Raw genomic sequence first — 25173 nt, forward strand, 5'->3', positions numbered from 1 at the left:
CTGAAGCAAATGGAGAATTAATTCTGAATACGGTCGGTGAACATTTTGCATGGGATTTCCATTCCCAGCTCCCATGCGCCTTGGTGGAATGCGTATAAGCATGCCCCGCCCCAGTTACGCCCCTATTCTGCCCTTTTCGTGACAGGATGAGTGACATTTTTGGGCCACTTCCGGGTTCGGCACCATGCGTGTGGGAGTGATTGTGCATCTTTTGGACGCGCGTTAATGGGTTGCTGCCTATAATAGCAGAAGCTAAAAATACTCTCCAGCAAAAGTTTTTAAAGGCTTACAAAATATTCATGGGAATTAGGTTGAAGGGTGGTCCATAAATCACTATAATAAATGAATAAACGTTTATATACAAACTGGATTTTTATTACTTTATTAAAGTAAATTACTCTAGGGTGCATAGGGATGCGGGTGGTGCTGTGGGTAAAACCTCAGTGCCTAGGACTTGCCGATAGTATGGTTGGCGGTTCGAATCCCCGCGGCGGGGTGAGCTCCCGTCGTTCGGTCCCAGCGCCTGCCCACCTAGCAGTTCGAAAGCACCCTTAAGTGCAAGTAGATAAATAGGTACCGCTTTATAGCGGGAAGGTAAACGGCGTTTCCGTGTGCGGCACTGGTGCTGGCTCGCCAGAGCAGCTTCGTCACGCTGGCCATGTGACTCGGAAGTGTCTTCAGACAGCGCTGGCCCCCGGCCTCTTAAGCGAGATGGGCGCGCAACCCCAGAGTCGGTCACAACTGGCCCGTACGGGCAGGGGTACCTTTACCTTTTTACCTTTACTCTAGAGTGAACTCATTAGGACTGATTTTACATATTTTTGTGTATGCGTGTAGTAAAATCCCCCACTCACCCTTGATGCATGTTTGGCTGTGCATGTAGCAACTGAGTTATTTGAATAGTTCATCTGAAGCACAAACACAATTGATTTATAAAACTTTTATAATGCTTACTGTAATAAAGATCTCTAAGCAGTTTGATGTGCTACCATAAGCCTTCGCCTTGGATAATGTCAACCTTCATGGCTCTTTTGACTACTCTTTCAGCAACAGGGGTGATCCTAGATCATACGGTGTCAGGCGGCTGTAAGCAGCTCCCACAGCCGGTTGCCAGGAACGTACAGACAAGGGAAAGTTCTTACCATCTGCTTTTTATTCTATATTTATAGAGAGAGACTTGGAACACAGCCTCCCGGATAATGGCGTTGTCCCAAGTGAATCTCCACCCGCCCCTTCTCTCTCACTTCCTCATTCATCTTCAGCATCACTGCCTCTATGGGTGCCGCTTAGTGCTGTCTGTCTCCGAGCTCTTTGCTTTCCTACTTTTAAGGCTCGCCGGGTTCTGGGAGATGGTGGGTCTGGAATGCTTTCTAGTGATAACCTGTCAGCCATCTGCTGCTCTGGCTCTGCCTCCTCCTCCTCTCCCATTATTTCCCAACTTCTCCCCTCATCTTCCTCTGAGCTGTGACTTCCCTCAAACCCCTGTTGTAATTCGGAACTGTCTTCCTCTTCTCTGGAAGGGTCAGGCTGGAGAGGCGGTCTCCACCATTCCTCCTCTGCCCAGTCCCTGACATATGGACCCTATCAATATGCAGTAAATCAATATGGGCCAAAGACAGAGTATTGACAATTACATCTTTGTGGCTTGCAAACCATTGGCCTTCTCTGCTGCAAAGAGCATATTCTGCGCCAGAGTGTGACTTGTTTTTAGTGTAATTGTAATATATCAGCATTTATCTGAAGTTTGGATATTCAGTTTGCCTTTTAGAACAAGTTGGTGAGGAAAGGGCAACAGTCATACAGAATAACACATGTTTTTGTTTGTTATTATGATATGCATTTTTTGTGTTTTTATATTTTAAACTGCCATGTGATATTTGGATGAAGGGTAATAAAGAAATTGAATGAATTAATGAATGCAATGTGGGGTGATAGTGCTTTGCAAATAGTGTGAGCCTTTGCTTTGCATTTCTTTTTAATAACATAGGCACAATACTCTGTTTCCATTCTGTAATCCAGTCACCCATTGATGCAGCTTTAATGCCAACACAGCGCTTTATGTACTGGTTACTTCTCACCTGGCAATTGGACCTTATTCAGCAGTTGCAATGGATGTCTTATCAGTGTCACATTAATAATGCAATGGCGCACTGAACGCTGCCTTCCGATTCCCTGGCAATTGCAGTCAGTGGTTTGAAATTCCTGCACTCGGATGCACATCTAGAGTTCTTTTTCTGTGGCCTCAGGTTACAAAGTGGTTAGTGGTGGCCAGTTTTATCAAAGCCATTTGATTGTGGCTTTTGGCTTCATCCATAATGTTCTTCGTATAGTGGTACCTTGGTTCTCAAACGCCTTGGTACTCAAACAACCTGGAACCCAAACACTGCAACCCTGGAAGTAAGTGTTCCAGTTTGCGAACGTTTTTTGGAAGCTGAGCGTGCTCCGTTTTGAGTGTTACGCTTCCGATTTGAGTGCCACACTTCCATTTTGAGTGTTACGCTGAGGTCTGTCTGTTTTTGCTATTTATTTTGTGTTTTTGTTTTTACAGCTCTTTTTGTTTTGTTTTTGTGACTGTGTGGAACCCAGTTCTGCTACTGATTGATTGATTGTGTGACTGCAGTACATTGTTTATTGCTTTCATTGTATGGATCAATGGTCCCATTAGATAGGAAAATTCATGTTAATTTGCTGTTTTAGGGGTTGTTTTTAAAAGTATGGAACGGATTAATCCATTTTGCATTACTTTTGCGCCTTGGTTTTGGAACGCTTTGGTTTTAGAAAGGTCTTCCGGAATGGATTAAGTTTGAGAACCAAGGTACCACTGTACTTCTACTCCAGCAAAACTGGGTTGCCTAAAGAATTTGCATAGAAAGCTGCAAATCCCGATCTCCTTCTCCTCTCTGCCCCAGTATGGTATAAGGCTACCGTTTTACTTATTTTTAAAAGTCAGACAATATTAATATTGGTTGTTAATGAAATTGATTTAAAAACACACACTACAGACCATTAACTGTAGAGGAGTTAATTATACCACTACAACTAACATCTCTATAGTTTTTATCTCTGACAGCCTGATCACAAGCAGGTATAATCAGAAGCAAGCCCTACTTTCAATTGGGCTTGCTTCTCAGTAAAGATGCTTGAGATTGCAGCCTTGTTTTAGTCCTTCATCTGCATATTGTGAACGGATTAAGTATACTTAAAAATATGTTGCAACATAATACGGGCAAACTGAAAATAGTGAAGTTAACTCGTTAAGAGATGATGGATCCATGCAATGTTTTCATTCCTCTATTCAAAATGTTGACACTACTTATGAAGTGGGTTGTGAAGAACTGCAAAAAAATAGGTATTTTAGCAGGTGAGGAATTGGTAAGCAAAACATCTTACTGACAAAATTAAGGGCAATAAGAGACTCTGTTCTGAGGCATTCTGTTGCTGCTAGCATGGTGGCCTCCAAAAATATCTTCCACACTCTTGTGAGTATGAGTATTTGCCCAACAATCCCGTTACGTTATGTGAAAAGCACATTTAGACATTATCACAAGCTAGTAGTCTTCCTATTAGACATATCTAAAGTGATAATGAAAGACTTAACGCCCTGTGTGTGAGAGACTGTGGGAAGAAAGCAGGCAAAGATTGAGGTCTGGTTTATGCAGCTAGGCTAGGAGTGTCCATTTCCAGCTCTAGCCATTCCTGAAGGGGGATAACTTTGCCACAGTGATAAATGAACTGGAAACCTCCTGTCTAGATGTATTCTAATTGGGGCTATTCTTGAAGACTGTTCAGAGACTGCATCTGGTGCAGAATGCTGCCCTGAACAGCATGCTAACTTGGAAAACTATTGTACCCGTTCTGCATGAACTGTACTGGTTGACATTTTATTATGTTTTTAACTGTGCTTGAAGCTGCCCCGAGTGGCTGGGGAAACCCATCCAGATGGGTGGGGTATATAATAATATTAATATAAATAATATAAATAAATAAATATTTCCAAACCCAATTTAAGATGTTGATGTTGACAACGAAGGCCCTAAACAGCTTGAGCTTAAGTACCTGTGGAACTCTCTGCCTCTGGAGGTGCATCAGATGTTATCAGAACTTCAGTACCAGTGGCACCTCTTCACCTAGGCTTTTGGGTCTTCATTATAGTGCAGCACTTTGAGTTGTTGAACCTCTGTTACCTTACTGCTATTTTGAGTTTATAATACCTTTTTGTCATGTTAATGCATAATCTTATATTATTTGTTGTTGCTGTGGTGTGTGTCGTATTTTTATTTGTGAACAACTCTGCATTTATTTATGTTTTTAGTGAAAAGTGATATATGAACACAAATACTACTACTAGACCCATGTATACAACTAAACTGCTCTTAGCTGCCCAGTGTAGTTGGGATAGAGAAGGATACATATCCAGATAAATAGCTGTTGTGCAGCAGCAATGTTGATTGGGTTAACATTAGATGCTAAAGTCCTCTGTCATAAGGTGCTGTAGCAGTAAGAGACTTGGTGTGGTGCAACTCTTCAGAGCAAGCAGGAAAGGAACACTCTCAACTGAATGTTCTCGTCATGGGCATTAGAGTGACATGACCCAGAAATGTAATTTAAAACCCTTTGATGTTCTTTTCCCACCATAATCTCTCTTCCTGTCCCCACTTCAGTTTGGAAAGACAATAAGGAGGAGCGGTTCTGTGTAAACTATATCACATTTCAATATCCTGAGGGCGGTCTCTGGGCCAAACTTGATACAGCAATAGGAGAGAGCTGGTCATGAATCTCCTGCTGTTTTGAGAAGTTCAGTTGCAGTTGTATGTTGCCTGTATAGTGGTACCTCGGGTTAAGTACTTAATTCGTTCCAGAGGTCCGTACTTAACCTGAAGCACCACTTTAGCTAATGGGGCCTCCTGCTGCTGCCGCGCCGCCGGAACACGATTTCTGTTCTCATCCTGAAGCAAAGTTCTTAACCTGAAGCACTATTTCTGGGTTAGCGGAGTCTGTAACCTGAAGCGTATGTAACCTGAGGTACCATTGTATGTTTTGCCCTCTGAATAGCAGCTATAAGAATCCCTCTCTAAGAAACCAAAGGCCCATCCAAGCATCCTCTTCTCCAAGGAACCAACCAAAGGCCCATGGTTAGTCCATACGCAATACATAAGCACAATTGCATTCTCCCCATGTAAAGTGGGGCCCATATAAGGCGCTCTGCCCTGCCCCCAATCCACCCTTTTAGTGATGTTTTAGGGTCACTTCCAAGTTCAGCACTGTGCACGCATGCACAATCGCACCTCAATCAGATGTGTGTAAATCGAGAGTTGCCTGTGTTTACTTACTTTTATTTAATGGGATTTGTGTACCACTTAATTGTAAAAACAAACAAACTCTTAAGCAGTTTACATAAAATAAGCAGAATAAATTAGCAATTTAAATATGTTAATGTCTATGTATATATGCACATTTTAAAAATCATTACTACAATTTACATTTCACAAAAGGCAAGCCAATTAATTGCCCATCCAAATCAATTATGAAATTAGAACCTCATCCTAAACCACACATTTCAGTTCTTAACTGGTTAATTTCTTTCCAGATGAGCCAGACTTGGTTCCAAAATCAATTTCCCTTCCATTAATTATACCAATTCAGTTCAATTACCTCAATTCCAGCCCCCTCCAATCAAATGAATTTCAACAAGAATAGGGTGGCATCACCATTCACTTCAGGTGGTAGAAGCCAGTTGGGATTCTTACTATGGGGCAGCCTAGGCAATTGTTCATTTGTTCTTTTTAACTTAATTAAGCCAGTAAAAAAAAAAAAAAAAAAAAAAAAGCTGCCAATTGAACTGATGTACAACACTGTCAAATAGAAACCTCAAATGCCCCTGGGTTGGGAAACAGCGTCCCTTCCTTTTCCATTTGGGGGACAATTGTACAGAAAATGGTACCATTTCCTTTTCAGTACAGTTGTTTCTGGAAATTAAGCAGAATAACACCATTACCTTCTCCGGGGGCATCATTTGACTGACCTAAGTTTAGAAAGAGAGAGCTAAGATCTGTGGCCACCTTGACACATCCTGTTTGTCCAATATTTGACGTAATAAACTGGAATGTGATCTCAGGAAACACTTGAAATGCCAGTGATCCAGCAGGAAATGCACCATTTAATTGGTGGTGAAGGTGGTGGTGATATTTTATTTATAGATAGAAGGTGCTCCCAGAGAGTAATCAATATAGCAACAGTAAGTTGAGGTATGTTGTAGGACTAGCTCTGTATACTTTATTGTAGAAACCTCCTGACACTGTACTACTTTGGGTTGCTGGTAGGTAAATCCTTTACTATCCACATGACAAAATAAAAATAAAAATGTTGTCCTTTGAAAACTAGCAAGTTGAGGAGAAACATTCTAGCTTCACCTTACCCTTGACAGGAGGGTTTTCTTTGTGCATGAAGTTTTCTTTTACAAAGAAGAGCATTCAAGCATTGAATCCACCCAACTGCATCCTGAAATGTCACATCCAGGAGACCTGTGGTTCATATTTTATTTTATATTGGCCTCTTATACTTTCCGACGGGAGAGAAATTTTCATTGTCAGTGACTCTCCCTTTGTTGTTTGACCCTGGACTTTAGGCTTCTTCCGCCTTCTGAAAATACCTTCACTAAGCACAGTGAAGTTAATCAATAACCCTCACATGACTGATTTGAGCCAGGAAAGAAAGGAAGGAATTTAAAGAGCTATTGGCTGTCCCATAATTAAGCCCATTTCATTCATAAAAACTGAATTGCTGTTTTTCTCCTGTGTTAGTGGAGCTAAAGCAGTAACACACCTATTGCAAAGTCCTCTTCAGCTTACTGAATAAAGGGCTATAATTATTATATATCAGAATATATTGGTGGCAGAAACATTTTTGAGCAACTTCCTTCTTTGATTTTTTTTAAGGCACATAACTGAACTTTGAATTCAGTGCAGTCACAATTAACCTTGAAAAGTTGTAATTGTGAAGTAGGTTCCAGATACAGTGTCAGCTAATCTTTTTTTTTAAGTATGCAAAAGTACACCAATACTGAGGTGATGTATGCACACTTTTAAAGATTTTTCTACACATTATGGGGAGTACATATAGGCCAGATGTTGCTAGCCTACAGGTCCCATCATTTCTCACTGTTGACTATGCTGACTGGGGCTGATGGGAGTTGGAGTCCAGCAACGTCTGGAGAGCTATAGGTCAGCTACCCCGGATAAAGTCACTCTTGAAGGAAACAAATACCATTATATCCATGTGTCTTTAATCAAAAATGTTTCTGTAGATCAGAGTTGGGGAACCTGAAGTCCTCCAGAAGTTGTTGCACTCCAACCCCCATCAGCCCCAGCCAGCATGGCAAATAATTGAGAATCGATGGGAGTTGGAGTCTTAACTACATTTGGAGGGCTGCAGGTCCAGTATTGCATTGCATTCAGAACCCTGAGGAAGGCTAAGGGGGGCAAAAGAGCACACCCCAAGCATCACTATCTGGAAATGACCATCCAAGTAGGACCAGAAGCACCACAAAGTGGTGACACCACCCCCCTAACTGGGACAGCTGTTCCAGAAGGATACCATGGTTGATGGTATCGAAAGCTGCTGAGAGGTTGAGGAGGATTAATAGGGACACATTTCCCTTGCCTCTCTCCCAACAGAGGTCATCATATGGGGCAACCAAAGCAATTTCTGTGCCAAAACCGGGCCTAAACCCTGGTTGAAATGGATTTAGAAAATCAGTGCCTGGATCTGGTCTGTGACCACTCGCTCAAAACCTTGTCCAAGAAAAAAAGATTGGCAACTGGCAGGTTATTACATAGATTTTCTGAATCCAGGGAGGGTTTCTTGAGAAGTGATTTTACCATTGCCTCCTTTAAGCAGGCAAAGACCACCCCCTCTCGCAAGGAGGCATTCATCACCTCCCTGACCCAGCCAGCCATCCCCACTGCTAGTTTTTATCAGCCAAGAGAGACAAGGGTCCAGAGTGCAAGTGGTTGCCCTGAATGATCCAAGCACCTTGTCCACATTCTCGATCCTTAGTAATTGGAACTCATCCAACATAACAGGACTAGTCAGTGCTCTAAACACTTCTCAAGATTCATCTGCTGTAACAGTGAAGTCAAGGTCCTGGCAGATGCAAACAATTCTATCCTCAAAATGCTTTTCAAACTACCTGGAAAAGTTCTGCTGGATGACACAATGAGGATGCAATGGAGGCAGCAAAATAAGCCTTCTTTGCTGCCTTCACTGCAACTAAGGAGGCTCAATGATGAACCCTCACCAATATTTGATTGCATTTCACTGGCTTTTTCTTCCACCCGCATTTGAGCCGCCTTCCCGCTGGTTTTCTCCCTCTTAAGTGCTAGAGTATACTAGGGAGCCAAGCGAGCTTCACAAAGTGGGAGAGGGCGTGCCACCTCAGTAAATATGATAAATGGTACAGTAATAATAACAATAGTAATCCAAAGTCCCAGTGGTGCTCTTCATAGTTTCGTTTTCCAAACTCTCGGCAAACCCTATAATGCAAACTTTTCTTCCCAAAGAGGGAATGCTCTAATTGGATTGCAAATTTCTCATGTGCTATTGCAGAGTACCATAGAAAGTCACTGTAAACCAGTAGTCTGTGAGGCTAGATTTCAAGTTCTGTTAGCGGAAAATTAATTAAATGGAAAAGCACTTGGTGTGATTTTATATGAAATAAAACAACATATAGCAAGATTTCAGTAATCTGGCCCAGTTTCATATGCCGAACTATGCCAATTGGATTCCTATAGCAAGACAGTTCATATAGACACCCCCCCCCCCACCACCAAATTCCCCATCTGCTCCAAACAGCTGTTCCATGCAGCAGATTGGAACCATGAGAAGTTTTCTTTTTCTTTTTCAGGCATATTCCAACAACTGTCATGAATATGTTGCACTCAGGATATGCCACAAGAATGCGTAAAATGAAGGGAGACGCTCCTTGCCATCCTTGAAATAAGCTAGCGCTTTAAAAACTGTTGCTATATCAGCACAGCTGTTGTGACACGGGGACAGATTGTGGTCGAGCTGTGTAGATCCATGCTTGAGATGGTGGTGGGAGGGAGAACAGTGTGTGCTCTTAAATGCATTCCAGGCCAGAAGCTCTGCAGTAGATTTCACTGAGCCACCTTTGAGATGAAGCAGGGTTTGGATGAAGTTTGTAGTACGCAGAGACAGCTAGGTCTATTTAAGTGCCAACTTACCACTGTGCCAGTGTAACTGCTTGGCAAACCAGTTTGTGGTTTTTTTAAAAAAATCCTGTCTAATGGAGAGGGGGGAAATGCCAAATATCCTTACTTTAATTAATAATCAATGGAAGTAAAATGGTGGTAATGTTCAGATTACAGGTTCACAAAGTGCTTACATGCACTCCATGGTAAGTAGCCATTTGTTTAATGATTTATTGTATTTTACTCCAAAAGAATCATTGTAGAAGCTCAGACCCCCGGAGTGTGTCTGTGTCAGCTCATTTTCATGTGATCAGTTTTTGTTTTTCAAAATAGCAGGCGGAACCAGTGCTTTTTGGATCATGGTCACCAAAAGGGCAATCGTATTTGGGGACTGAAGGATGAGTAGGAAGAGAAATTGTGAAATGAATGTAAATGTGACAAGGAGTGCTGGTGCCACGATTCACTACCTCGCTTTGTAGAAATGCAAAATGCTAGTTATTGGAATCTCCCAAAGCAGAGCAGTTTGGCCTCTGAGCTTTGTGTGTGCCCGCACTCCTTGTTCTGTACATTTAGCACACTGTAACAGTTTTCATCAGTGATGTTTGCCAGTGCCCAGGTCCTTTGGAGTCCTATGCCTGAACCACTGCTCACACCTTTTCACAGCGTTATAATGTACTTACTTTAGCCAAGTTTGAAGCATGCTCACTGATGAATGTTGACGTTAAAGGTTCTGAGTGCTGAATGTGACGTTTTTACAGCTCATCTGCTTTGCTTCCTCTGTAGAAACAACTTGTTCTTCTATGGTACTTGCCTCTGATTTAAAATACGTAATTTGGAATGAAAGTGTGCTTGGTTGCATTCATCATATGAAACAGTGCCAAAGCCGGTATGATATGCCCTGATAAATTTTGCAACGTGGAGTGGGTGTCCAATTCCAACTCCAGCAATTATGTTTCATCTGCCTATATATGAGAGATGTAAAAGAATTTAACAGCAAGTAAGCCCTCCTCACATCACGCATTTTACCGAATCAACCTTTGGGCAGATATTTAAAGAAAAATAAAGGTAAAGGTACCTCTGCCCATACGGGCCAGTCTTGACAGACTCTAGGGTTGTGCGCCCATCTCACTCAAGAGGCCGGGGGCCAGCGCTGTCCGGAGACACTTCCGGGTCACGTGGCCAGCGTGACATCGCTGCTCTGGCAAGCCAGAGCCGCACACGGAAACGCCGTTTACCTTCCCGCTGGTAAGCGGTCCCTATTTATCTACTTGCACTTAAAGGTGCTTTCGAACTGCTAGGTTGGCAGGCGCTGGGACCGAGCAGCGGGAGTGCACCCCGCCGCGGGGATTCGAATCGCCAACCTTTCAATCGGCAAGCCCTAGGCGCTGAGGCTTTTACCCAGTGCGCCACCCGTGTCCCTAAAGAAAAATAGTAAGCTTTTATCAGTTGAAGGCTGACATCCTATACCCACATACCTGGGAGCAGGGGCGGACCTTGGGAATATGGCATCCTGTGTGAGGCCAAAATTTGCTGTCTTCCTTGCCCCTCCCCTCGCACCATCTTCTCAAAGCTGGCTAGTCAAGGCCTTTGGCTTTGGGAAGGAAGTGTAAAGCTTTGGCAGGGTCCTGGAGCAATCCTGTCTCCTTCCCAAAGTTGGGAAAGCACTAACTAGGCTTTGGGAAGGAGGCAGGATGATGCCCTCTCTGTTTGGCACCCTTTGCAGGGGAGCCAGTTGTGCAGTCCTAAATCAACCTCTGCTGGGAGTAAGAGACCCTGGACTCAATGGGATTTACTTTTGAATGGACCTGTGGTGGGGTGCAGGAGCAAAGGCTGGCTGGCTGACTGTTGTGACAGTGGTCGTTCTGCATGATATTGAGTGATGCTGTGTGATAAAATGCCTTTGAAATGGAAAGAAGTTTCAGAAACAGATTTGTGATATGAAAAGGGGGAGCAGCTGTTCATTTGGACTCCCCCCACCCAGGTTAAACATTTTCCTGGCCTAGCACAAGCCCTAAGCAACATTTCTGAACCTGCCTCATTTAACTTTCATTGCCATACGGTGAGCTAAAGGTAAAGGTACCCCTGCCCGTACGGGCCAGTCTTGACAGACTCTAGGGTTGTGCGCCCATCTCACTCAAGAGGCTGGGGGCCAGCGCTGTCCGGAGACACTTCTGGGTCATGTGGCCAGCGTGACAAAGCTGCTCTGGCAAGCCAGAGCCACACACGAAAACACCGTTTACCTTCCCGCTAGTAAGCGGTCCCTATTTATCTACTTGCACCTGGAGGTGCTTTCGAACTGCTAGGTTGGCAGGTGCTGGGACCGAACAACGGGAGCGCACCCCGCCGCAGGGATTCGAACCGCCGACCTTTCGATCGGCAAGCCCCAGGCGCTGAGGCTTTTACCCACAGCGCCACCCGCGTCCCGATACGGTGAGCTACACATAAATAAATGGAAATTCTGAATATATGTCTCTGCGTTAATGAGAGCTGGCAATCCCCCCCCCCCAATGAAAGCTGGGATATGATCTTGCTCATTCTATCACTGTTGCTGTACGTAATTTGTTTTCTCATTACAAAATCTGCAATAAAATGCAGAATCGCAAGAATTCAAATTTATTGAAAGATGCAAGTTTAAATTTTCACTGCACTGTGGTTTATTTGCAATAAAAAACTATAAAGTGTGAGAATGTTTAACTATACAATGTATAAAAATGGCTTCAAGCCTACATTTTCTTGACCTAGTATTCAGTTGCAGTGCAATGCTGTAATTGTCTTCTCAGAAGTAAGTTCCATTGAGTTCAGTTGGGCTTCCTTTTAGGTAAGTAGGCATAGGATTACAGCCTAAGGGTTCTGTTACATATTAACTTCTGGGTGACTATCCAGCCAACCTTTTAGCAGTTTGGAATTTAACTCACCTTTTCAGAGGGCCATCATATTTGTAAAACAGGAGAATCAATTATTTAAAGTAGCAGCGTCCTGTTTATCACAGGCTGGTCCTTCGTACCACATTTCCTCTCTTTAAATAATTAAGAACAGGGCCATTGTTTCTCCCTGTCATTCGGTGATGCTGCTGTTGCAATACAGCCATTTACTAGGGGCAAAATCCCACACAAAATTATTTTGCTGTTTAGTGAAGAGGGGCATTTTGAGTGCTGGTGAAGGCAGTAGACATGAAACTTTCCATCTCATTTCATGTTCAAACATACAGCTTGTATGATCTACAGTTTTCATCATACCATCTTTTTGGACCTCACCTTTAAAATAATAAAAAGAAAATATCTAGGAAATAGCCTGCAGAAATGCTAAAAGATACACTTCTTACTGATTTCTTCTATTACTTTGGTTCACTGTTTGCTGGTTTATGTGTGCACTCGTTTTTGTTCCTTTGCTTTTTATAGTGTGTAGAGTAATTTTATTGCTTCATGTGGCTTTTTGTCATGCTTTCAATCTTGTTAACTACTTCGTACTTTCAAGTAGAAAAATGCATGTAATATTTAGAATAAATAAAATATGAGTGCAACTGTTCTAACAATGTATGTGCTCGTTAGACAATGTTAATTAATGCAGCAGTTTTGTTTCATAGTATTTCTTCAAGTTGAGTGTGTGGTTAAGGCATGAAAATCATCTTCTTCACAACTTGTCTGAGAGAGAATTGTGGTGGGGTTTTTTTCGCATTCTAAATATCACAGTTTCTTTGTTTTACCCATGCTTTCTTGTATAAGCATTCTGAGGAAACTTTACAAACCAAGCTTGGGCAAAAATGATTATGCATGATCTGTTCTGGATTCATGCAGTCTCCAAAAAACCTTTTGTACACTTTACAAACGCATATTAGAATCCTGAGAATCTCACGTCTTCCTTCCTTCCTTCCTTCCTGAAGTAATTTTCTACTTCATGTAGCTGTACAGGTTAAACTTTTACTTAGGATGGCAAATCCCCACTTGGCAATTAATCTCTCTGAGTGACCTTGGCCAGTCACTCTCTCTTAGCCTAACATACCTCACAAAGTGGTTGCGAGCATAAAATAGAGGAAAGAGAAATTGTATATGGCGCCCTGAGTTCCTTGGAGGAAATGTGAGATATTAAAAGGGGTTGGAGTGGCTCCGAACAGGTTCACACTTTTGTACAGAATAGGCATGGTAGACAAAAGGAGTATGTTGGGTCTCATTTATTTTTAAAGTGGACAGCCCCTTAGGAATTCTAAGACTCTGGAATTACAACTCAATAAAAGTTGGATATATTGTTCTGATTCAGTGCAATAAAAGTGCCAGAATGACCTGCCAGAAATAGCAATTGGTGAATTGCAGGCATATCTGCAGCTGCTGCCTCAGAACAGGACTGGCTGGCTTTTTAATAGTGCATTCTGGAGGCTTTTATCTGATAATTTCCTTCCGTTTTGGGTCACAGATGACTGGAAATGTGTACCGTGTCCAATAACTCTCACCTGAATCTTTTTGGAGGGTAATGATTTAGTTGTGGAGTAGAAGTCAGACCATTGGGCATCAAGTTCTCTATTCCATAGTTGTATGTATATTTGTGATACCCTCGATAACATGTTTGAAATATCTTTTGATATTAAGAAATGACAAAATCCACCTGTTGTAGAATTGGGGCGTGCCCTCTCCCACAAATCCCAAAAGCCTTAAAAATAAACTAACCCAAAACTTTTGTTGGATTTTTCTCTACATACAGGTTAGTTGAATACTTTACTCCTTCTGTTTGTGTAGGAACTGTAATCTAGAGAAGGCGTGTGGGACACATGCTCTCCCTTGCTGTAGACCCTGTTATCTCCAGGGTCTGCAGCTCAGGAAAGTGGGCCTCCACATCACCATGACCGCCATGGTTTTCCAGCTTTCAGGATATTCCCTCATTGCCCTTTACAACTCAGTGGATGGGGGAGACTGGTGCAAGTTTGAAGTACAGTCCCTTATAGAGCAATCCAGGATGTTTCATTCCTGCATGTATAGGAAGGAGCACCTAGCACTGAAGAAATTGACTAGGTGGTAGAAGCAGCAGTGGCTAAGCAGATGGATGGTGCAGATTTGCCAGGGCTGAGAGTAGCTGCCATCAGTTGCTGGATTTGTGGGCAGGATGGACCTGTGGGAATTCATACAGTTTGAAGAAGTGTAATCATCCTTGGTGGAATAGTGCTGTAATCCTGCCTTAAATTCCTCTGAGGCAGGAGTAGGAAAAGATTTTTTTAGCCAGAGGGGTCACCTTCTCTTTTAGATACACTTCCAAGGTAAACATTTCAGAGGTGGGTGGGGCCACATGCAAAAGGGGGCAGAGCAATGGTTGTGGCACTTACCTTTGTATATAGACTATGTTAAAAGTCAGGAGGTTCAACTCTCCATCCTTCATCCAGGCAAGCATTTGAGGAGAGTGCAGAACAGGAATGGTGAATGATGTGACCTGGAGAGAGACGTGGCTTGTGGGGATTCCTGAGGGCCAAAGAGAGATGGTCTCATTTGGCCCCTTGGTCTTGAAGTGCATCATGCCTGTGCTGAGGCATGAAAGAGCATCACTTATCGAATATGCACCTGATAGCAGAATTCAGGTTGTGGCAAGGATTCCTGCTTTACTTTTCAAAGGTGTTGAAAGACACCTTTGTAGACACCTTTGCCGTTGTAGACAGTGCCCAGTATCTGTCCTCCATTTCTGTTTTAACAGTTTTATTATTTGGGGGCTTCAGCCCTGAAATTTTCCCAACTAGGTTTCAGTATTATTTCCTAGCAGTTAGGGGATTAACCACAGCCTTTAGTGCAACACTGTTTCCACTTCTCTGAAGTGTTTGCTTTTCTTTGAGTCTTGCAACTGACCTCTCACTGCTTTTAGGGCACACACTGTTCAGGAGATAATTGTACGCACCAGTGGTACGGTTAGGACTTTTGTAACAGGTTTTATTATGGGTTGCACAACTATGTAAACTTCCCGGATGACTGGAGGGTAGCAAGTATGAAAATGACGCTCGTTCCTATGCTGCAGGGCAACTTTGTGTTCTCCAAGGTGAGATGATGAGCGATAAAAGCAAAGCCATTAATTCTCTCTTAGATACGGGAACAGGAAAGAGTTAGTTTGCGTGGAAGGTTTTGGAGGGAACAGGTTATAAATTTCTGTGCCAAGGGGGTTGTGTCATGTGGGATTCCCAGAGATCAGCTCCCTTGGTTACAATACTAGCTTCTGGTATCCAATCCTTTAAAATAATTGTCAGTCTAGGTCTTCCTTTTGCTTTTTACCTTAGTAGGAGCAGGAGCTCAACACAAGAGCCAGCAGTTAGGACTGGGAGACTGGTTTATCAGCTCACCACTTTCTAGTTCTTTGGAAATTACCTGTGAGAGTCCACACCTGAAAAGGATTGGTAAAACTGTATTAAGTAAATGGTACTTACTTCTTTCACTAAGAAAGAGACCATAAACCAACTGTTTCAAGAGTTGTATCCATGTGTCTTACTTCAGAGGACAGGCTTTTTAGTTGAAGGGCTTGCTGATGCAAGTCCATTTTAAAGATAAGGAATCATAAGAAGGGATTGCAGGGGCCTTGAATTGCCCATCAGTATTTAACCACCTGCAGAGAAAGCCCACGAGAATCCTGGTCAGTGTTCCCCACTGTAGTGAGATGCATTGTGCTACTATTTAAATTAAGAGTAATTATGTCTAAATTTTCATCTGTACACACCTTATGCATTTTTTGCATAACCTTTATCCTCCCTTTTTGGTGAGGTGTAAATGGCCACCCTACCTCACTTTGTTCCATTCTTTGTTTAAGCATGGACTTTAACAAAATTGATTGAATAACATCCATTAATGGCTGCTTACAATGAATGGCACATCTAGTGTTTCAGAATGGGGTGGGAACTGTTGTAATGTACGAAGAGACACTTGCAATGCTGAACTCAGAAGAATCCAGAGTTCCCCTGCTCCAGATCAAGCCCATTGCAAATCAGAAGCCCAGTATTGGTACAGTCTCTGCTTTAGAATGGGCTTCCTGCCAGCTCACTCTTCCTGGTGCCTCCCTTCCTTTTGCAAGCGATTTTATCATTGGAAAGGATTTGGGAGCAGGGAGAGATGGCTAACAGTGTAGGGCATTGTAGGGCCCAACCTTCAGCATGCTTATAAAGTCTTATCCCTCTTCATTCCTGAGCATGCCGAGGAACAGCTATGCTTTCAAGCGTTTTTCTAGTCCTTCACATTTGCCAGTCACTGGTGCCTTTCCCTGCCACACTCTGCACAGGCAAATTTGGGAAGGGGAAGGAGCGGCAGGAGATGCTAGTAGGAAGCTCCCAAAGGTAAGCCCATTTTGTGGACTTAGAGAACAATCAGTTAGCATGTGCTAAAACAAAAAAATTCCTTCCAGTAGCACCTTAAAGACCAACTAAGTTAGTTCTTGGTATGAGCTTTCGTGTGCATGCACACTTCTTCAGATATTCTTCAGATGCACACGAAAGCTCATACCAAGAACTAACTTAGTTGGTCTTTAAGGTGCTACTGGAAGGAATTTTTTTGTTTTGACTATGGCAGACCAACACGGCTACCTATCTGTAACTTAGCATGTGCTAGTTTGGCTCCTTTGGGGACACCAATCTAATTTTGTGACACACGAGAAGGAGTTTGCTCATTTCCTGCTAACAAATGTCTCCCTACACTCTGCAATGGAGGCAAAGCACTAACCTCCTCCAACCAGAACATGTCGTTTATGGCCACAGGCCATATTTTAGCCGGTTTCGAAACAGTGTGCATGAAATGCAAAGGACGTTTTTAGCTGGTTATTCAGGTTACAGTTTCGACTACAGCTTTGTAAATAACTCATGGTCTGCAATAAGTTTGTTTCTCTTCATAGGTCCAGTATTTTTTCAACATCTTGGACAACTAGAGACGGCAGAATTATGGGGCTTACAAAAAACAAGCCACAGGATGGAAGATGTGTGTTTATTCATTTATTGACCAATGTTTTAACCTGACTGAAATACAAGATCAACAAGAGCACTGTATTTTCCTGGCTATTACATATGTTAGAACATAGAGGTTTGCACTTTAGACAACATTTAACACCAGTTGATGGGGGTAACTGCATTGCTTTTCATAAAGTTCAAAATAAAGATTTATTTTCAAACATGTGGCTTTGGTTTATTTTTATACATTACACTTTTTTTCTTGCAGAAAAAAAATAAAATTGTACAACTGCATAAATATAAAATTCTTCCACCATGGAAATGGTTAAAACATTCAATAAAGACAGCACCACTGCATATGATGCCTCTAGCAGGAAAAGAAAATATACAAAGCAAAATAATTATTCCTGTCACTGATGAGAGTGATAGGCTGACTCAGATTTCTCACACAACTTCAGAATGGGTGCGGGGAGAGGGGGAGTAGAGAGAGAGAGAGAGAGAGAGAGATAGAAAGACAACATTCGCTATAAAGCACAATACATAATCACCTACGCTCCTTAGCGTTGCTTCAAAGTCAAGGTAATTTTCCCTGCCACCACACTAAATAAAGTCCTAAGGCTACAGGGAGGAAGGGGGGGAGGCTCTATGGAGTGCTGCTGAATAATCTCACAAGTGGGCCTTTACCATTTTAAAAATGAACAAAAATATAATAATTAAAAGTACCATGCCAGTTTTAGTCCCACTGAGTATTTACACCTTGGACAGCAAATATTTGCTCACAGAAAGTAGAAAACAGGTACAATAATACATGGCTTGAAAAATGATCGGAGTAATGCACCTATAGTACTGTACACTAAATAAAACTCACAAGGCAGCAATATTTAGGGGGCAGAAACACTGCTTACTACAAGTCAGTTATGGAATAATAATTTACAGTAGAAATGGGCATGTCCCAAGGCTCAATTCTGTGTTTGTTTTGTTTTTGTCATTTACAGTAGAATAAATATCTTTGTTGCTATTGCTACACTTTTAAGTTTACATTCTAACCTAGTTAAATGCAGAAAGCTAGTGTAAAGCATATAGATTACGTGTAGGTCCCATACGTATGACAGTTTTGTTCAAGACTAGTAGGTTTTTGTCTTTTTTATACTTTTTTAAATGGCTAAGAGGAGAGAGAAGAAAGAAACTGTGCTTGCGATCAGCTGCTTTTTATGTCAAATTTCAAATCAAAACGTCCCTGGAAACGATCCTTGTCACTGTAGTGGATGTTCTGACCATAGACCTTGCACTCGACACGCACTTCAGTATCAGACGTCAGGTTGGTGAACTGCACGGCCACAAGGGGCTGCTGGTACTTGGGCTGGAGGAGCTTGCCGTAATACGGATAGTACTGAAGAGGAAAGCCGCCATAGCCACCCATGCCATAATATTCCACGGTGCCAATTTTGTCAATGTCTTCCTCTTTCTGAAGGAACGAAAGGGAGAAGTCACTTGCAAATTCTGCATTCTGCATGCTCTGCGTACCATATTTTTATTGTTCACTATTTGGCCATGACTTACAGCTCACATTTTGAAAAACAGACTGTCCCACTGAAAAGTCACTTGAGTTTTCTATGTACCTTTCCAACACATTTGAGTGATTGCAACTGTGGAATGAGTGAAGGGTAATGTCTCCTTAGATGGATTGCCTTGGCCTCACTTGCAGCATGCCAGAAGATCCAGCGATGGCCACTTCCACAGTGATGGAAGAACCACTCCCCCCCTGTCATGAGGAATGCATGAAGGAATGGACAAGTGGGGGGGGGGTCACTGCCACTGTCCTTGATCCAAACTTTGCATTCAGTTGAACATCTGGAAAGTCCATACACTGACAACTGTGCAACTGGGAATCCTGTCTTTCCAGGGTTCCCAGTTGTAGAAAAGCAAGCCTTCCTTGTGTACACAAACATTCAGCTGAACACACAGAGAGGACCATGTTGAGTTTCTGCCCTCCTTGAGAGATTCTGAGAAACACCTGGTTGGCCACTGAAGGAAATAAAATAGCCTGGACTAGACTGTCCAATTCAACAGTGCTCTTCTGTGTTCAGCATTCCATCCCTTTCAGAATGTGCTAATAGCCCTATTCAGGAATTATGATGGCATGTTAATTAAATACTTGAGGGATGGCTGCAGTGATGAGCGCACCAGCTCCACCCTCTCAGTTCTTTGTTCCACTGCACAAGTTGGAGGGCAATCTGAAGCAGGGAGCTTCTTGTTGTGGAAGCCCCACACGTTTCAGAACACTGATTTCCCAGGGTTATAAAAAGCAGGTGGGGCCCCTACAAGTACTTGTTTGAGGCAGTAGTCCTCCCAACTCATGCAGAGTGACAAGAACAACAAAGTAGAGCTAGCACACATGTTCCCACAGCCCCACTCCCCATTCTCAGCATTTATATAACATGCCATCTCAAGATCTCGCAGCTAGTACACAAGTGTGGCAACTGGAATCAAGTTGAGAGGTTGGGTTAGGCGTTTTCAGGGTGAGGTTTGTTGCTGCCTTTTACCCAGCACACGCTTTTTCTACACGGACCCATTCTGCATTTCTTTCTCTGCCCCTCTCCCTGCATCCCTCTCTTCTTTTCCACATGCTAGAGAGACGGCAGTGTTTAGTGATCTCACTCCAACTCCTGTTGGGCAGGGAAGAGGAGGAGAGATTTTGACTTGGTTTGGCTTCAACTGAAGGACATTCTCTCATGACAGGAGCTGTCGACACTTCTGGTATCAGGTCTCGGCTCCTAACGGAAAAACAAAGGACTGGGTTCTCTCCTTTGGGTGTTGTTTGAGTCTCTACTTTTAGAAAAAGCAACAGCTGTTTTATCTTGGTATAGAGTGATACAGCTTTGCTTGGGCAGACAGTGAACCACTCAAAGCAAGTAAGAGGAGAGATGGCAAGGGGGTCCATTTAAAAGCTAACATGCATGCAGACAACATATAGGAGAGCAAACATAGGAAGGTGCCTTATACCAGGTCAAGTAATTGCTCAGCCTAGTTCAGTATTGCTGGTACTGATTGGCACTGACTGTCCAGGATTTCAGGTCTGTTTAGGTTCCTAGTTTCACATGGAGATCTCACCTGGGACCTTTTGAACACAAAGCTCTAGCACTGAGCAAGCACCTTTCTCTATCAGCAAAGTACTCCTGGCTCAGCAACCTGCATTCATTTCACTGTTGGACTTGACCAGGGTTTCCTGCCATGATGAATGCTTATTACACAAGTGCTAGGTATTTCAGATTTTCAGAGCTAGGGTGTCACTAGGGCCTCTAGTTGCCACCTGCCTCACCTCTGATGGTGGCAGTAGTCTCCAAGGGAGATCATAATGTATGGTTACGTGGATATAGAGGCAGCAATCTTTCAGGTCTCCCAGGCCCAAGCCATATACGGGTTTCAAAAGCATCACTGTGAATGAGGTGCCCAGATGTTGGGCAGAAGCCAATGTAGCTGCTCAAGGACTGGTGAGATAGGATCCCAATTTAGAGACAAGCAGTTGTATATTTGAACTAACTGCAGTCTCTGGACAGTCTTCAAGGGCAGCCCCATCTACAACAAATTACGGTAAGAACTTGAACTATTTTACCTTAGCAGCGCAGTGAACAGGAATGATATAAGGGTTGAATCTTGCCTTCACCTCAGGTGGGATGGAGTCATTGAGTGGAGGCTAAGAGGAAAACAAGCACGTTACAAATGGTTTAAACCAACTTCAAAACCCTTGCTAAAAGACAAACTCCTTTCTCCAATAAGTGTATTTGCCAAATATACCCTCCAGAAGCCAGTTAAGATGGTTAAGTGCCTATCAGTTTGGAAGTGAAATGGGGCAAACTAAAATTAAAATAGGAGCCCTACAGTTTGTAAATTAAAAGAAAACAAGTCTGCAGAACCTGCATAGACCGGAAAAAAAATCAGAGAAACCCACCTCACAGGGTTGTTGTGAGGATAAAATGGGGAGGTGAGACCCATGCACACCACCTCAAAATCCTTAGAAGAAAAGGTGGTAACTAAAATAATTAAAGCATATTTCCCCCACTTGTGCTTTTCTAATCCGGAAACTACTTTAAAACTAACAAAGGCTTTTATTTATTCGAGCTCTTCTTTGCCGTATAGGGGAAGGCTAGTAGATTTGTGAGGAAGAGCTGGGTCCACAGTCTCAAATCAGCCAACGTAAGCATGATTTTCCATCAGCGGACACATAAGCTCCAAATACTGCTCACAGACCCGGAGTGAAGCAAATGAAAAAAATATCCAGAAAAGGTTTGAGAATCCTCTTAGTTGCTACATGGCTGGTCTAGTAAGCAGCCCTCCTCACTGCCACTTGCCAGTAGAAAGTAAGTTTGGTCTCCTGGCAAAAAAGCATACGATCAGTATTTTAAAAGCCAGCAGGGCCTCAAGTCTAGTGGTCACCCCATTGTGTGACGAGAAGATGAACAATGTTTCCACTGGTAAGAAGAGTCCAAGCAGCCACCAGGTGTTTATTTGAGATCAGTGGCAGAGACGAGAAAATGGAAAGTAGCGTATTTTTCCGAGGTTTTTCGACTCAAAAATCGTGTCCAAAAACGGGGGTAGTCCAATACACGGAAAGTGGCATGGGGGTGAGAAGCGGTGTGCCTGCCAGCCAGCCAGTTGGCAGGAGCGTAACTTCCCCTGATGCCGTAGTGAGCGGAAAACGATCTAGGGAGTGTTTCCTGCCTGCAGCTGCGTGGGGGGAGAAGCTCAAAAACTTGGGGCCATCTCCCCTCATTTTCTTAAAATTGAGTCCCCAAAAATAAGGGGGGGGTCCTTATACATGGGGGCACCTTACTGACGGAACAATACCGTAGATATAAGCAATCTTGTAGAAGATAAGACGATCAAAGACTCCCCCAGCACCCTCCTTTTTCCTATGTGGCTGTGCTACCAAATCCCACATTTTCCTCTCACCCCCTTCCTTTAAAAACAGGCCTAGCAGCACTTGCCTTCGGTATGAAGCCCATAATCCTGTTGAGTTTGATGAGGACACATGGTTTGCCGTCTTTGTAACCAAAGCTGGGGTCATTTATCCCAGAGCAGTTGTCCAGCCAGGAGCGAAGGAACCTGCAAGATGGCTTCTTGCCCAGGCTGGGGTCAATAGGAGCTTCGCCTTTGTGGGTGGAGGGTTCAGCTGGAGGTGGGGAGTGGGGGAGAAAAAGAAAAACCTTGCTTATATGCATTTTGGTCAGCTTGCCACAATCCTCAGTCATCTCAGGGATATTCAACTTTAAAGGCTCCAACTAAAAGTGTCTAATGGTGAATCCTACACCTGCTTCATATGGCAGTGTAATAATTTTGCATGGGAAGCATCCACCTAGCCTTAAGAAAAACTTCTGATAATGAAAAATTGAATATTTCCTAACGTGCACTTATTTTTCCTGCTTTAATCTAATTGCTTGCAGCTGCTGGGTACCAAAACACACAGCCTGCAGACATGTATACCAAGTCTCTCTGTGACATGTGCAGTATTGATCATGCCATTTTCCTAGATCATGGTGTGTTTAAAAAGGACTGCATGCATGAGCTAACTGCTTGGGGATCACAAGAGCTCTGTCTCATTTCAGAGAGGCCTGTCCCATGTCTACCAGATGCTACAGAGAACAGGGCTCCTTTGCCTTTAATAGTTATTCTAGGAAGGTCACAAGCATGTGGCTTCATCACCAACATGGGCTGTTGTGTTAATCTTACAGTGCCTTCCAGATGTTCACTGGAGACTTTGGCTCCGTACACAATATACCTTGATATTCAAAACAAATAAGTTTCCCTTGCAGAATTCTGGGTGCTGTGGCTTACGCCTCACAGAGTTACAATTCCCAGCAACCCTTAAGAAAGCACAGTGCCCAAAATCCCTTGGGCGGCGGCGGGGGGGGGGGGGATGTCCTTTACAGATTTTGTGTACAAGGCCTAGGGGTTTACCAGCGCCATCAAGCTAAGATGGTGCAGCAAACAAAATTACTGTCCCCAAACGCTACCATGGAAGGACTTCTCCTCTAGTTTTAAAACTGAAAGAGGTTTACTTTAGGTGCACAATTCTCAACTGATGAGGCTGGTTTGCCTGAGCCGGTACCAAGTGGACAAGGCTCATCCCTAACCCCTCTCAAGCAAGCTTTATGCTAGCAAGTCTTGTTGGGCAAGCAGTCTGAGTGCTGACTCAGCCCTCTCAGCTGAGCAAAGTGTGGACAGTTCTGTGGTACGCAGACCCACCATCTCTTATAAAATGGCCATGTTCTGGCAACCAGACAAGATCTGGAATCTGGGTTGTCACCAGATAGGATGGAAAGCTCTGGGGTAAGCAATTCCCAGAAAAGGAGCAGTGGGCAAGAAGGGGAAGGCCTACCTTTTCCCTTGTACCCCCCAATTTTGCCCTGCAGTTGCCTCCCCTCAGTTGTTCCCCTCTGAACTGTGGCAAACATGCCTGGACCCCTGACTAGGGGTGGGGGTCCCAAAACCTACTAAGTATTTGGATGGATCCCTCAATCCAAAACACAGCGAGCAGTACTAGCTAGGTGGTCTCCTTTGCTTCTTACAGCCTGGTCTTTTCAGTTGCTGTGTTGGCAAATATATAATGAATCTATAGCAAAACTACACACAACAGTAGGGTTCTGGTGTCTCCATCCAACCCAAAACATTACAGATCAGTGCTATCGTACCAACCACCACCAGGGGCTAAGGAAATTGGTGAGGTTATTTCAAGCCATATTGTCTTCAGCAGAGCTAGGATTACTGAAGCATGAGGAGATAGTTACAGTTTGTTGCTGGGGTAGTAGTAGTAGTAATAAATAATAATAATAATAATAATAATAATAATAATAATAATAATAATAATAATAATTTTATTATTTATACCCCACCCACTTGACTGGGTTTCCCCAGGCACTCTGGGTGGCTCACAGCACATATGGTGAACAGGGAATCAACTGAGTTATTCGCTTAAATAAAAGGGAGTTCCCTTTTTCCGAGTGGGACTGGAAAAGTTTTTGGCAAGGGTTGCTAGGCACCAGCAGCACTTTAGATGGACCAGACTAAAAGCAAATACATTCGAAACAAAAGTTATGTGCAAATAAATCTACTCACTGGCACAAGACTCAAGCTCAAAATCTGCATCTTGCTCCTGATTAAACTCATAAGCCTTCAGAAATGTATCCATGAGCTTCGTGTACTTCTCATATGTGTTTTTATCACTGGGGTTGAAAGAAATCTCCATTTTAAATACCTGTGGAATAGCTGTCAGTCCTGGAAAGGGAAAAGAAGAAATCATGTAACACAGAGACACACAGACCAAAGACAACTGATCTGTATCGTATTGTGCTTGCCCCACCATGAAAAGGATCATATCCAAACTTTCCTTATGCAGCAACAAACCAGAATAATTTTGGAACATGTATAGGTGCAGAATATGAAATGCTGAAACTGTCACCTTCCTCACCCACCAAAACAAAGAGAGCAGACTTTGGTGCTTACTGGCACAAGGCTTTTATTTTAGCTCTATTTGTTTGGAAGTAAAATACTTCATGAGCTTGAAAAATCTACAAGCTCTTTAAATTCAGAAATACCTTGTTCTGAAATTCTAAACTTAAGATCTACCTTTAAACAAATTTAAAAGTACAATTTTATTCTCTCCACGTCTCTGCAGAATTTAAAGGTTCATCAAATAGAGAGGCTCATTGAACTCCCTCCTCACATGGCACTAGAGAGTTGCAGCATTTTCCTGGAGTGCACAGAGGACTTCACATTGGCTATGTGTATAGTCCGAGTAACATAAAAAATCCCAGTGTGATTCTGACCAGGGGCGCATATTCCTGAGTCAGATTGCACAATTCACAAAGCAAGTTTCTGATTTCCTCTATGGCCTCAGCTGTCCCCAGAATTTCAATGCACAGCCTGAAATTTGGCAGGCTCCATCCACTCTTCATCCACTTAAGTGAAAAGAAAGAAAACAAACCCTTATAAGCAGCTTTTTGATTCCCCATTACACTCACCAAGGGCAAAGCAGCTTCAGGTTTAACAGATCAGATTTGGACCCGAATAAGAAATTGA

The 25173-nt window shown here is 43.0% G+C and overlaps 2 protein-coding genes across 4 annotated transcripts in view; one reads left to right on the top strand and one right to left on the bottom strand.

Annotated features, from left to right (window-relative positions):
* NME7 (NME/NM23 family member 7) overlaps positions 1-17318 on the top strand; it is a 79513-nt gene extending 62195 nt beyond the window's left edge. For all 3 annotated transcript variants that reach the window (XM_028726613.2, XM_077927170.1, XM_028726615.2), the window contains exon 12: positions 17046-17318. In XM_028726613.2, coding sequence (XP_028582446.1) covers positions 17046-17078 — 33 coding nt within the window. In that variant the 3' untranslated portion in view covers positions 17079-17318. The remainder of the gene's footprint in view (positions 1-17045) is intronic.
* The window catches only part of ATP1B1 (ATPase Na+/K+ transporting subunit beta 1), a 32141-nt gene continuing 24097 nt past the window's right edge, over positions 17130-25173 (bottom strand). Inside the window, exons 3-6 of the mRNA XM_028726616.2 lie at positions 24211-24369; positions 22083-22267; positions 20711-20791; positions 17130-18562 (exon numbers count right to left, since the gene is read on the bottom strand). Of these exons, the coding sequence (XP_028582449.1) occupies positions 18296-18562; positions 20711-20791; positions 22083-22267; positions 24211-24369 (692 nt within the window). The 3' untranslated portion in view covers positions 17130-18295. The remainder of the gene's footprint in view (positions 18563-20710; positions 20792-22082; positions 22268-24210; positions 24370-25173) is intronic.

Source organism: Podarcis muralis, chromosome 4 (genome assembly GCF_964188315.1).
Source record: "Podarcis muralis chromosome 4, rPodMur119.hap1.1, whole genome shotgun sequence".
In the NCBI taxonomy this organism is placed as follows: Eukaryota; Metazoa; Chordata; class Lepidosauria; order Squamata; family Lacertidae; genus Podarcis; species Podarcis muralis.